At 36.2% G+C, this 13,352-nt stretch overlaps 1 protein-coding gene across 1 annotated transcript; it reads left to right on the forward strand.

Annotated features, from left to right (window-relative positions):
- Positions 1 to 855: 855 nt before the first annotated feature.
- LOC124632968 (pancreatic triacylglycerol lipase-like) lies at positions 856 to 4,485 on the forward strand. The gene is made up of 2 exons (XM_047168017.1): positions 856 to 1,075; positions 3,240 to 4,485. The coding sequence occupies exons 1-2, from the start codon at positions 979 to 981 to the stop codon at positions 4,145 to 4,147; spliced, it is 1,005 nt and encodes a 334-aa protein (XP_047023973.1). The 5' UTR covers positions 856 to 978; the 3' UTR covers positions 4,148 to 4,485.
- Positions 4,486 to 13,352: the final 8,867 nt, after the last annotated feature.

Consider the following 13,352-nt stretch of genomic DNA (forward strand, 5'->3'; position numbering starts at 1 on the left):
TCAGTTGACAGCTGTCAGTTTTCAAGGGAGAATTTCAGTTGTTTGTAATGACTGACTTTTATATGGTGTTCTAATTTTTGCACATTTATAGCGTGTGGCTGTATGTCGCGCATGTATTTGCCGCCCTGTTAGTTAGTTACACGCGCCGCAAGAGGGCGCGTGGAAGGGGACGCGACATCGCGCAGCCGCTCACGCCGACAGTGAGCAAGAAGCGTGTGCCGCGAGTGCGCGTCGGATGCGCCTCGCTTGAGTCTCGTCATGTAGTTGAATACGCTCGCCCCATTGTTTCAACTCAGGGTTTAGTTCATTAGTTAGTTTTGTAACGTTCGTGGTTGTTGTCCAACTGTATAACTGTTTCGTTTCGTGTTTTCTTTGAAATAAACTTAAACTCAAACAGTATCCAGTGGTTTCCATTCGTTAAATAGCCTAGTTTAGTGACGCCCATCGTGTGTAGGGCTCCGCTAGGGCTATACATTTTTATTCCATTTACTTTGTTTGAAAAAATATTTTTTTTTTATTTTTACGTATTTTTCTTTTATCTTTGTGTTAATCGACATATATTAACCAGTATATTAACGCATTTCATTTAATGTGATTATGGACGACACACCCGATATACTCCCGCTACGTATTTATTCCCTTACCTTTCCTTAAGTACTCCCTAATGTACTACGTTCCTGATATCCCAGAATGTTAATGTATGTTTGTGAATTTTCAGCCATATATCGCATGGTGTCCACACCATTTGTCAAAGGTTGGATCTGAACCTGGATCGAAAATAAATGCTACGGCAGATATTTTTCCATTTTGTGTTCATAGCGTCTCCGGTGAGTTAAATGCTCAATGAAAATGATCAATTGACTTTGTTTTTCCGTACGCGGCGTGCGCGCATGATCTATTAAAGCGTTCGATTATCCACGTGTGTCATGTCATTTGTCGTCCGACCGCCGACCAAGACGGACGCAAAGGTTATCGACAATGAATTTTTATTTATTTTGTTTTGTTTTGAGTGCGATTTTAGCTAGTGGATATGGTGGAGCATTTAAAGCATTATTATATTCTGACTGGATAACATGTAAGTGACATCATATTTTTTATTTATTTTGTTTTGTTGGTAAATAGTTGTTGGAGGTCAATTACCTTATATTCCTTATATGGACCTTTTACAATTTGGATAACGGTGCCCATAATTCAAAGATCAGCTGATTTAACTGTTTATTCAGTCACATGCTTTTGTAACTTCCTTATAGGTATGTTTCTTGTTCTACAGTTGTTGATTTTATTTATTTATTTATTGTTAGATATGTCTAAAGTTAAATATTGCCGTTTCTAGTTGGCATTGATTGTTTAACCTTGCATTTTAAATACAAACCCAGCCAGACAACCTTAATATTTCTTGCATTTTGCCATGTCTAAAGTAGTAGTAGTAGTAATGGGTATTTCATGGGTATTTAATATAAGATATGAATTTTAAGATAAGAAAGTTTGAAAAGAACTGTGTAGGAAGCATGTATGCTTATTATTATTGAAAACCCTAAAAAATAAATATGGTTCCAAATATTCCTAGAAATTATTTTAATACCCAGCTACATAACTTTTATAAACAAACTCATGAAACTCAGTATCTAAAATACAACACTGCAGATAACCTGACCTGACAGATCAGATTTTTACGCGACTGAGAGTAGAACTGTTTATAAAGTGTTTCTAAAGATCCCGGTTGTCATTTGAACACCTTTGGTAGTCATTACTGATGACAACCCTTCTAAATTAGGTTGCTCAGGTTATTGGGTTGAGAAGGAAAGATAGGCAGTCGCCTGGAAGCGGACACCAACATAGTTGGAAAAGGCTGGGCGGATGATGTAAAGTTTTTTTGACAGTAACTGTACGAGCAAATTAAATTGAGAGGTCGTGGTGGCCTAGTGGGTAAAGGACCAACCTCTCAAGTATGAGGGCGCAGGTTTGATCCCAGGTCAGGCAAGTACCAATGCAACTTTTCTAAGTTTGTATGTACTTTCTAAGTAAATCTTAAACACCATTGACTGTATTTCGGATGGCACGTTAAACTGTAGGTCCCAGCTGTCATTGAACATCCTTGACAGTCGTTACGGGTAGTCAGAAGCCAGTAATTCTGACACCAGTCTAATCAAGGGGTATCGGGTTGCCCGGGTACTTAACAGGGTTGAGGAGGTCAGATAGGCAGTCGCTTCTTGTAAAGCACTGGTACTCAGCTGAACCCGGTTAGACTGGAAGGCGACCCCAACATGGTTGTAAAAAAAGGCTCGGAGGATATAACAAATTAAAAAGAAAAAAAAAAATGGCTCGGGAGATGATACTGTTCAAACAAATGTGTGGATGCCTGTTTTAAGAACTAAAGTCAGTGGTCGACCCCTGGCCGCAATTTATTTTATCTTTCAAAGAGCCTGTTTAACTTGAAAACTGGTTTGGTAATCGTATACGAAAGTTCCTACAGGTATAGTTTGAAGGCCCTTGAATATTTAAAAAATATAAAATTAACAAATAATTTGAATAACATCCATCAGTTTCGAAAATCTTTGGCAGTCCATGATATCCGAATATATGTAGATCCCATCTTAAAAATTGCATTCAATCTTCCTGAATTCGCCCAAAGCTTCCACCTTTTTTTAAGGCCTATGATATAGGCAAGGGTCATTTGTAAACATACACCTACGTATTTGATATCAATCTTACAAGTATGTTGGCTATAGGTACGTATTATGCATAATTTAGATAATTTAATAATGATAGGAAATTGCATGTAGGTAGTCCTACTCATGAAAATTGTTGACATCGTAAGTGAAGGATGACCTGTCCTATGGGTAACTCTATGACGCACAACACGTCATGGGAATTTCATTTATTGAGGAATAGTAGCAGAAAATAATAATGAGAAATGGGATAAATATGACGTGAAGGAAATTATGACTAAACTGAATTAGGCACGTTACTCCTTTAAGGCCTATAAAAAAAATGCAATGGGATCATTGGTAGTAGGAAGTAAAATAAAAATTTTGATCAAGTTATATTTCTTTGAGTATTCTTTAAGGTATGAACAGGAAAATTACTACAACTGTGACTTAAAGGTTTTATAAACCAGGGGAATTACTTATGTTGCGTGACTGATTGTCCCTATATCTATCATTAGGTCGAGTAAAATACATTGTTATAATTTCATCTCATCTAGAAGTGTCCTAATATTATCTTGTTCTAATTTCCAGGTGATCACGACAAAACCCTGGACTATGGCATCAGCGAGGCACAAATCTTCTTCTACGACTTTAAAAACAACTTCAACTTGACATTCCCCATAGACAGCGCCGTAGAAGGAATCACATCCAGCTACAATTTAGACGTCACTAGAAAACTGGTCTTCTTCGTCCCAGGCTACAAGTCACATATCAATAAAAACACTGAAGACTTACTCCGACAAGCTTTTAGTACCTTACCAGATATATACCTCATCATAGTAGACCATTCGGCCTACACTTCAAGCAAAGGTGGCAAGATTGCCAGTTACGAAAGATCAGTCAAAATGGCGTACTACATAGGAACAGCCCTTGGAAAGTTCTTGGCTGGGTTACATGCGAAAGGGTTTCCTTCAAATAAAATCCATTGTATCGGCCATAGTTTAGGCAGTCAAATGCTTGGGTATACTGGTACTAAATACTTTGAACTGACCAATGAAAAAGTATGGAGGATCACTGGCTTAGATCCAGCTGGGCCTTGTTTTGCCAACAGTTTTATCGAATACCAAATCAGATCTGGTGTAGCTCAATACGTAGAAGTCTACCATTGTAATGCTGGTGGTTTGGGCACGACTGCCGTACTGGCTGACATAGATTTCTTCTTCAACAAAAAAGGTAACAAGCAACCTTCTTGCCACGAAGGTTATATACCAGGCAAAGGAGAAAGCGATGCGGCCAAGTGCAGTCATAAAGCGTGTGTGAGATATTACTCAATGTCTGTGCATTTACAGAATGGATTCTTAGCGTGGGCTTGTGATTCTTATGATCACTACCACGATGGTAAGTGTGCAGCCAATGAAGTGACGATAGCAGGATATAATAACCCTGGTAACGCTACTGGCGTGTTTTATGTGTCCACAGAAATGTATGGAATTGAGTAATCTGTAGACTAGATGTAATTGTGCGTGCAAATTTGGACTCTATCTCTAAGAGCTTAAGGTTCAATTTTGGTTTGGTGTGAATAAACATTTGTTAGTTAAGAATGAAATGTTGTATGGTTTGATTGGCATTCAAAAGCGTTTGTATTGAACGACAATAGACAATGTTTTGATTGAACTATGCATAATTGCCAAAGCAATGTTTTGTTCAGCATAATACATTGGGTGTACATAATAGAATGCGTAGCATAATAGGCATAAATCCTATAATACTTCAGTGTTACCGTGTTTAATTTATAAGGAAAGTATATTGTTAAATAAAAACCACAGCCACAGTTGGCCTTATTTGTTTAATTACCTTGGTTAAGTAATTAGTAATAACATGATAACCATACACGTATTTACCTCAACTTGTTAAGATCGTGAGTAAATAAACAAATATCCTAGAAATATGGTGATGTACCCACTATTGGAGATAAGCAGTTGAATAGTTAAACTCGTCAAATTACTTTGCAGCTCTGAAATTCGCTAGTATCTTAACAAAAGTCAAAACATTAACAGGTAGGGGCGAGATAACAATGCCTAACTTCGAAGCATAGATGTAATATCTATATTATTTCTATGCTTCGAAGTTCCTGGCAAAGTTATAATAGAAGTGATAGACAGAAAAGTCATAGTTTTATGTCGAAGACAATACATGGAGTTTGTAACATCTTAATTTTTTTTTTTTTTTTTTTTTTTTTTTTTTTTTTTTTTTTTTTTTTTTTTTTTAAGAAGGCTTACAGACTAATAACATAATATGTAACAAAAATATATTTTCCAGTTGCTAATAACAAGCCTCCACAGATATATAATATTAACGATGAACTATTGTAATGCCTGAATGTGTTTTTTTTTTTTTTTTAATTATTAATATTATTTATTTGCTACGTGTGTATTTTGCTAAATTCTGCTATTTTCCATGAATCATGTTTTCCTTAAAGTTACGCATATCATTAAGTACAAGACTGTTCTAGCCTACTTGGCTACTTGGTTACGACATCACAGGAAAAAGTGGTTGGCCTGCCTTTGTTGTTCTGTTTCTATAGATACCGGGGAAGTACAGTAAAATAATGTAGGTAAGTAACTTCTCTTTACACACACTTTTGTCATTTGTTTTTGAGTTTGTTTTAAGTATATAAAACTTTTACTTCCTAACACGTTATAAAAATAATGACGTCTGTTGACTGAAAAATTATGCCGCAATTTCTTGCAATATTCTTATAGTTCTGGAAACAAAACATCTTAAATAAACAATAGGACAAAACCACTAAAGGTGTACCCACACCTTCCTAACACGTGTGTGACGTATCACATTCAATTTATAATCATCCATAAAGACATTTGCAATAAGAAGAAATGATGGTACGCCATAACTCAACTCGTTCTTATGGTGTGAGCAAGATATATCTGTATGGGGCACATAATGTTCCCCTTGAAAAATGTGTAAGAGCACCCTTATTTGTTTTTTTCGGAGACATTTGCGAAAGAATTGGATTTTTCGGATAGAATTATGGTGTTTAGGAAGGGTTTGTGTGGTACCCTTTTTGGGGGGAACGGTCCTTCGGTACAAAAAGGATATTGGTTGCGTTTGGACTTGAAGTATCTGCGAATTGACTTGAAAGAAGTGCTTGGTTTATAGGTAATGTGGAAAGGGAGAAAAAAAGTTCTGAATAGGTTAGGTACCTAATTCTGCTCGTTTAGTAATGGGATTACGTGAAACTAATGGTATTAGATGTACAATTGGAATTGTACCTATATGTGTTGTCGTTTCTTCTTCATGCAATCTCTACTATGTATTACTTATGTAAAAAACTGAGCGGTAAGTAATAACTTAAGCAATTTTTAACTGGGTGCAAGAGAAGTTCTTTTGAAAACGGGGGTATGTAAAACCGTGGAAAACAGCGAGTAAGTACTTTATAAATGAATAGCTGCGAAATATAGATATAACGATTAATAGTTTACATAAAAATGGCAGAAACATAAAATTCAATACCTTTCAGTCATCAGATTTATTTCCACGTAGGTATATTTACATAAAACGTTCAAAACGTTAAGTAGGTACAAAATGTCGATACCCAGAAAGCGCCTTAACCGTTCCAATAGCAATAAATTGCAGGTATGCGATTTCATATTGGAAAAATAATAGGCTCTAATAATTTCGGAATCTATATTTCTATACAAACAGGAATCATTTTATTGTTTGTTTGTTCAGCTGTTTAGCTTTCCAACAGTTTTCGCGATTAACACATTTAGTAGGCTCTATTTTATCCCGGTTCGGGCAGTAGTTTCCACAGCACGCGAGTCAAGACGCGGGTAAATATAGTATTGCGAAATTTGTTGACAAAATAAAAGTAAAAATAACGCCTCAATTGACCTATTTTTCAGTGAATTTATAGCAAAAACAGTGAGTTGTACAATTACGTGAGCTCGTTCACTTGACCTGCAACGTAAAGTAATACTACTGGCTCTCATTGGATAATCGCTTCCTTTGATCAAGAGAGACCAATTGAGGCAGGCTTAATGATCGGAATATGGCTCGTAGCTCCTGTTCATTATTGAGGTGTTTTTCTTTGATTGGGTACGCAGAATTTAAAGTCTGTTTTCATGTGAACTACGCAGGTATAAGGCTCGAATTCAAAATAAATTCTGTTTTTCTTGATTTATTCTCCACGAGGTATCTCTCTATAATCAAAAGAGATTATATATTTCTAAGATTAATTTCTTTTTAGCCAAACATTTTTTGGTTCAACTGTGCTAAATTACATAGGTAACCCTTCTTCTGGCGCAATCGGATATAAAGAAACGTATCTTAGCACAAAATGACTAACACCCAACTTCATAAGGAACATTATGTACGTTTTTGAAAAAGGGCTAAATAAATATCGCAACTCGAACACACAGTAGAGGCCACGTTTCGACCACAAACCGCGGGCTGAACTTGTACAGTTGATACAATTCTGCTCGGTTACCACTGTCGAAACTTCGTAAAAATACTATTTCCCATTTAAACTGCGACGAAAGTTTCCATTTTGCTGCGATTCTAGTTTGTTTTTTTTTTTACTGCGATTCTAGGTTGTTTTTGTTTTGCTGGTTTTTGTTTTATTTTGTGTTCCCTTTTTTTGTCCTGCAGTTTAAAGTTGAATGCTTTGTCTGATGTTCCGATTTCGAAGGATGTTTTTACGAGTATGTCGAAAGGGAATGAGTGAACATTTAGTTGGATTTTGTATTACGTTTATTGGTGAAAGATTGTTAGTGGAAATGGGTGGAGAATAAATAATAAAAACAACATTGAAAATCCCGCATCAATGATAGACTTCAAGGAACGTAACATACTTTCTGATGCAGCAGGGTTAATCAGTTTATTCGTTCAGATTTTGATAAAGCAGAAGAATTTTAATCTTTTCTATCATTGGACCAACTTAGCAGTACAATTTTGACGTGATAAGAGTGAGTGTGCTTATAATTTACATTAGATTAGGTGAAGTTCAAACACTCACAGATCTTGTTAGGTGATTAAACCTGCAGCTCACTCGAGAAGTTAGAGTGAATCTTAACTATCATTTTGATCACTATTCTCTTATATTAATTAAATAATCGAATATTCCGTAGCATTTTCTGCACTACAATGCATCCTTACTGATTTAAGCAAGCAACGTTCGTAGCGGCAACAAAGTCGATGCAAGGCACTCAATTATTTTCTAGAACACATTAGCAGTAATGCATGTGCGCTACAATTTATGTGCTGTCTTCCTTAACGGGCGAGGTTGCTACTAAGGCTCTAAACACACTTACCTCCCCACTCAGAGACATTTAATGATTACTTAAGTCACTCCTTAGTGACGGAATGTCATACAAATCCTTTACTAAGGAATGGCTTAAGTAACCATTAAATGTCTCTGAGTGGGGAGATTAGAAGTAAGAAATCTATACAAATATTATAAAGCTGAAGGCTGATCAGGAATAGGCATGATGACAAATTTTTAAATTCCTTTGTATGATGTAGGCATACGTCTATTTTATATGAAAAATTATTAATTTTAAGAAAATGCGAAGTTTTTTTATCAAATAATTGCATTTTTCTCTGTCCGCTTTGAATCCGGCGCGAAAACGCTTGTCAGTGTCATGTCGTCACTTGTGACGTCACGACTGAAATTACAAGACGCAAGTAAACAACGCTCGTGCAATAATTAAGTTTTTTGTGTTATTAAATATGAATTCGAAAGTGCATAGGTTTTGTGGGGTCCCCCAGTGTAAGAACACATCCAAAACAACTCCTGATAAGTTATTTGTGTACGTTCCTCACAATAAAAATATACGAAACAAGTGGCTTAAACTTGCAAGGCGAGATTCAAAAGCAATATTGCCCAGTGTACAACTTTATTTTTGTGAAGATCACTTTGATGTAAGTCATTACATAGTTCTCTAGATTCTAACATAGAAGTTTTTTTAATTAAACTAGTATACTTACATGGAAGTTTTAACATTTCTAAATTCAGCTGAACAAAAATCTTTATGTGATGCCAAAAACTCTCCCAGCATTATGATATCAATTCTAGGCAAATTAGCGCTGTTTGCCTTGATAAATCCGGGCTCCATAACTCGTGTTATAAACAATTAATTAATTAAAAACAAAGATCGCAGTGGAAGTTCACAATAACGAAATGTGACGTTCGCGCGCTTTCGCGCGAGTTGTTTTGAGAGATGACGTCACGAGCTCTGATTGGTGTTCAAGATATCATGGCGGATTGCCTTATTTCGTAATTTTATTTTATAAAAATACATATTAATCACATTATTAATAAAGAAAACAATGCGCGTTTTATATTCCAAGCTTCAAGTTTAATTTAATAAATATATTATTTTAATGATTTTTGATTACTGTCATCATGCCTATTATTGGATCGTTTTGAATAATCTTTAAGTGTTAGATAGCCCAGGAATCGTAGAAAGGTTATAGGCTAATTTTACGCTGAGTGCTGGGAGGATTTCTAATGGGATGCGAGTGAAACTGGTGCATGTTTATAATGATATGAGTTGGTTTCATCCGAGTTAGTACAGGTATAAATCACTTAACAAGTCAAAGTAATGTCAAATAAGTGCCAAGTAATGTCAAAGTTTTATTATATCCGCCTGGTAGCTTCTGACGCGGATTGGCGATTTGAGATATTTCGGCTTATTCATGATTATTATACCTTTGTTATGTTCAAGATAAACTAAGAGGATAAGATCTCATTTGTATCATATTTGCACTTTTTATCATAAAAAACCTAAAGTATGTTAATTATTTTCTATTAGTTACTTAGAAATATAAAATCAGTGGTGTGATTCTGTAAGACTTCATTCTTAATTTCGCATCTTAATCCGCCGTGAGTTTCGTGATTGGCATTCTCAAACTACACTAGCGTTACTCTTGCGAGCGTGTTTGCGAGTTGAACTGAATTAAACTCGAGATTTTGACAGATAAAGTATGAGATGACTTTTAGAACGTTTTGAACCGAATGCGAAGTGAGAGTGAATAGCGAAGTGAAATGCGAGTTGTTGTCTGAATTTTATAGAATCGACTTACAGGTCCCACCATGTTCACGTCTTTACCCGAATGCATTCCTATATGCAGTTTGTTACTGCAGTAGTTACATAATGAGTCTGTGCACTAATGATGGTTTCCACGAGTGAGCTTTTGTCAAGTCATTTTTCATAGTATTGTGAACTTTTTGCTTATTATATTGCTTTTAATGAGTATTCTGTAATTAATTTTGATGTATTGTATTTGAGAAATTGGGAGCAGTGTTGAATATCTTTGTTTGCAGTTGTTACGGGTAGTCAGACGCCAAAAAGTCTGACCAAGTGGTTTGCAATAAAGTTCGGTTAGATTAGAAGCCGACCACAACATGTTGGGAAATGGCTAGGCGAATGATACATATGTATGGGTAACTTAATTTTTTTTGAAATAAATATCTAAAAGAAAATTTAATTAAATAGGTGACCTTTTATTTTTGCGGTACACGAGTATTATTATGAAGCTCTTATAAGCACCCATTATCAATTTACTTTAATAATAAGCCTTTCATCCTTCGTTTTCGAACAAAAGTTTTTATTTTCGCCTGAAATATAATTAAAGGGAGGCACCCTATTACGAGGTATAATAGATGACAATGAAAGGTATTGTTTAGCTAATAATGAACACATAAATTGATACACAATGTGTGAATATCGCGCATCCATTAAAAGGGTCTATTGTAATTTTGTATATGAATTGTATTAGAAGTAAATGGGTGTGCATTATATACTTGTCAGCTAGTTATCGCGGTTTCCCGCGTCCCGTATTCAACTATTTTTCATACCCGAATTAAAGCTTGAAATATTTATTAAACCGGTTAGGTAGATCTGTCACCGGAAAATAACAAGAACTACAAGTTCATTTTCCTAGGAAAATTATAAACTTTCGTATGACTCAAAACAAGACATAAATTGTATAATTTTATGCCATTATTTTGGTTATAAAACCCAAGGGCGGATCCAGCTTCGGCACCAGGGGGGGGTCACAAAGTCGTGGTCAAGTCACAAAAAATATTATATTGTAGCGTATAGATCTGTTAATATTAAAAGTAGTAGTATAAATACAATAAGCGCGATCGTAGCGAGCTCGAAATTTTTACGAATGTGAAGAAAAGTGTTTTCATGTAGAAAATGGCCCGAGCAGAGTGAGCGCAATTTCTCGTATTTCTACTACACACTTGCCAAACAAAAAAGCGCGAGCGACGCGAGCGCGAAAATTTTTGTTCAGGTCGAGGACTAAGGTTAAAAAAGTGTTTTTATGTAGAAAATGGTCCGAGCTGAGCGAACGCTTTTTCTTGGACATAATCACAGACGTGAAATTGAAAAAGCGCGCGCTACGCGACCGCGAAAATTTTTTTTCAGTTCGAGGACTAAAAGTAGATGAAAACGCTTTCTTGCTGTATAACAAATAGACAGCACAAATACAAGAAAGTGCGATCATAGCAAGCGCGAGAATTTTTTCAGGTTGAAGACTAAACGTTTGAAAAGTATTGTGTACGTAGAAAAGGGCGCGTACGTTTTTTTTATTGCAGCAACAGTAAAACATTTTCTGTGAAAACTTCAATTGTCTTACTATTGGTAAGGGTTCATGAGATCAAGGCCGTCTCTAGCTCATGTAGCGCCTCGGTGCAATCATCACCCAAGCGCCACTTATGTATCTATTGAAAGATTTTGAGTAGTACATACAATATGTACTACTCAAAATCAAAAGGAATATAAATAAGAACGTTCGAACGAAAGTCACTTTTTTGGTAGGTAAAGGACTTATAAAAATGTTTCCGAATCATTGTAGGCTCAAACTGTTGGCCAGATTTAAGTTATGAAAGTCGAGACAGGACTACGTTATTGTAAAAATGAGCGCGAGCGAAGCGAGCGCGCAAATTTTTTTAATTTTGGGACACAAAAAGTTCATAAGTTTTAAAAAGCGCTGTAAAGTAACAAGCAGTCGGAAGCGCAAACTGTTTTGTTTTTGAGGACTCCATTAATATTTTTTTTTGTTATATTTGACTTATGAAGTTATCAAAGCAAGGTATATATGATATTGCGCGAGCGAAGCGAGCGCGAAATTTTTTGAACCTACGACACAAAAGCACCTGATTAAATACATTGTAAAGCAACAAGTAGCCGCGAGCGCAGCGAGCGCGAACTTTTTTGAATTATTTGTTTGAAGACTCACAAATCAGACTGGGAATTACGTACAAATAAAAAGGAACCGTGATTAGAGAGAGTGCCATTTGTGTTCGTTGATTCGGTGCGTCATTAAAAATAATAAATAATCAGAAATACAGTACAGACAGTCATTTACTCACGAGCGTAGCGAGCTAGAATTTTTTCACTTAGTTGAAGGATGTTAAAAGTTAAAAATAATCAAAATGATCGATCCAACAAAGCGAAGGCGACTTTTTTGTCAGTATCATGATACAATGTGGAACTTCCTTATCGAACGGGTGTAATTTCTTCGAAATTTCCTGGTGGTGGGGCGTCCCGCGGCGCCCCTGAGACCGAGGCGCCCGGGTTATTCGCACACCCTGCACCATAGGTTAAGACGGCCCTGCATGAGATACAGCATGTAATGTAGACAACCCGGACAGCGGATTCTTAGTAACAGGATCCCGTTTCCTCCTTTTGGGTACGGATAAAGAGTAAATAAAGAATAGAGAGTGAGCGTTGCGAGCACGAATTCTTCAGCAAAACTACTCTACCTGTAACTATGTAGGTATCTACCTATTCACTCGGAATAAAAATTATCTTATAACAAAAACTGAAAACATCGTGTTTAACCATTTCAATTATTGGTCCTGAACCTGGCCCAGGGGGGGGTCATGACCTTGTGACCTACCCCCTGGATCCGCCGTTGATAAAACCTTTTAATGATGCAAATACATATAAGGAGTTTATTGCGTTTGCAGATAGGCATTTCTTGTCAGGGTGCAGGAAGTTACAACGAGAGGCGGGTCAAACCATATCTTTGAATTAGGTCATAATTTCCTTTAAATATAAAATGACCTTGACCTTGATTTTCCACATTGTTACTTTATTGCTTTAATAAGAAAGAGGGACAAAGAAGTTTTAATAAAACCTCCTTTACATTTTCTTTTAATAAAGGGAGTTGACAATAGCTTTTTATACATTGTTTCGGAACCTTCAATGGTCGACATGCGGCCTTGGAATATGTTTTTGACCTTAGGCATTCCGCATGTTAAAAAATGCTGGTGAAATTGCGGAAAAGATAACATATTAAGACGCCGAATTCTTATTTCTTTTTCAGCTTTCATGAGTTTCTATCATGTGGCACGTAGATTTTGAATTAATTGTGCCGATGGTCGATTTAGCTAATGGCTTAATAACCAAGAGCCTCGACTCAAATTGAAAAAGGCTCTCTATAGAAGGTTGGATTAAGTGTTTGTTGCAGAAAGCGGTATTTCTGGATACAGTACGTCAGGAGCTTTCTCTCTGTGGGGCCCTGAGCTTGGATCATGTTGCCGATACCGGTGGGATACTGTATTTATATCTTTTTGCAAATAGATAAAGAAGTCTAGAACAACATGGGACTTCGATAGTTTCGCTAAATACTGTTACAGTTACAGCCTTTTTATCATCCCACTGCTGG

This window comes from Helicoverpa zea, chromosome 9 (genome assembly GCF_022581195.2).
Source record: "Helicoverpa zea isolate HzStark_Cry1AcR chromosome 9, ilHelZeax1.1, whole genome shotgun sequence".
Lineage (NCBI taxonomy): Eukaryota > Metazoa > Arthropoda > Insecta > Lepidoptera > Noctuidae > Helicoverpa > Helicoverpa zea.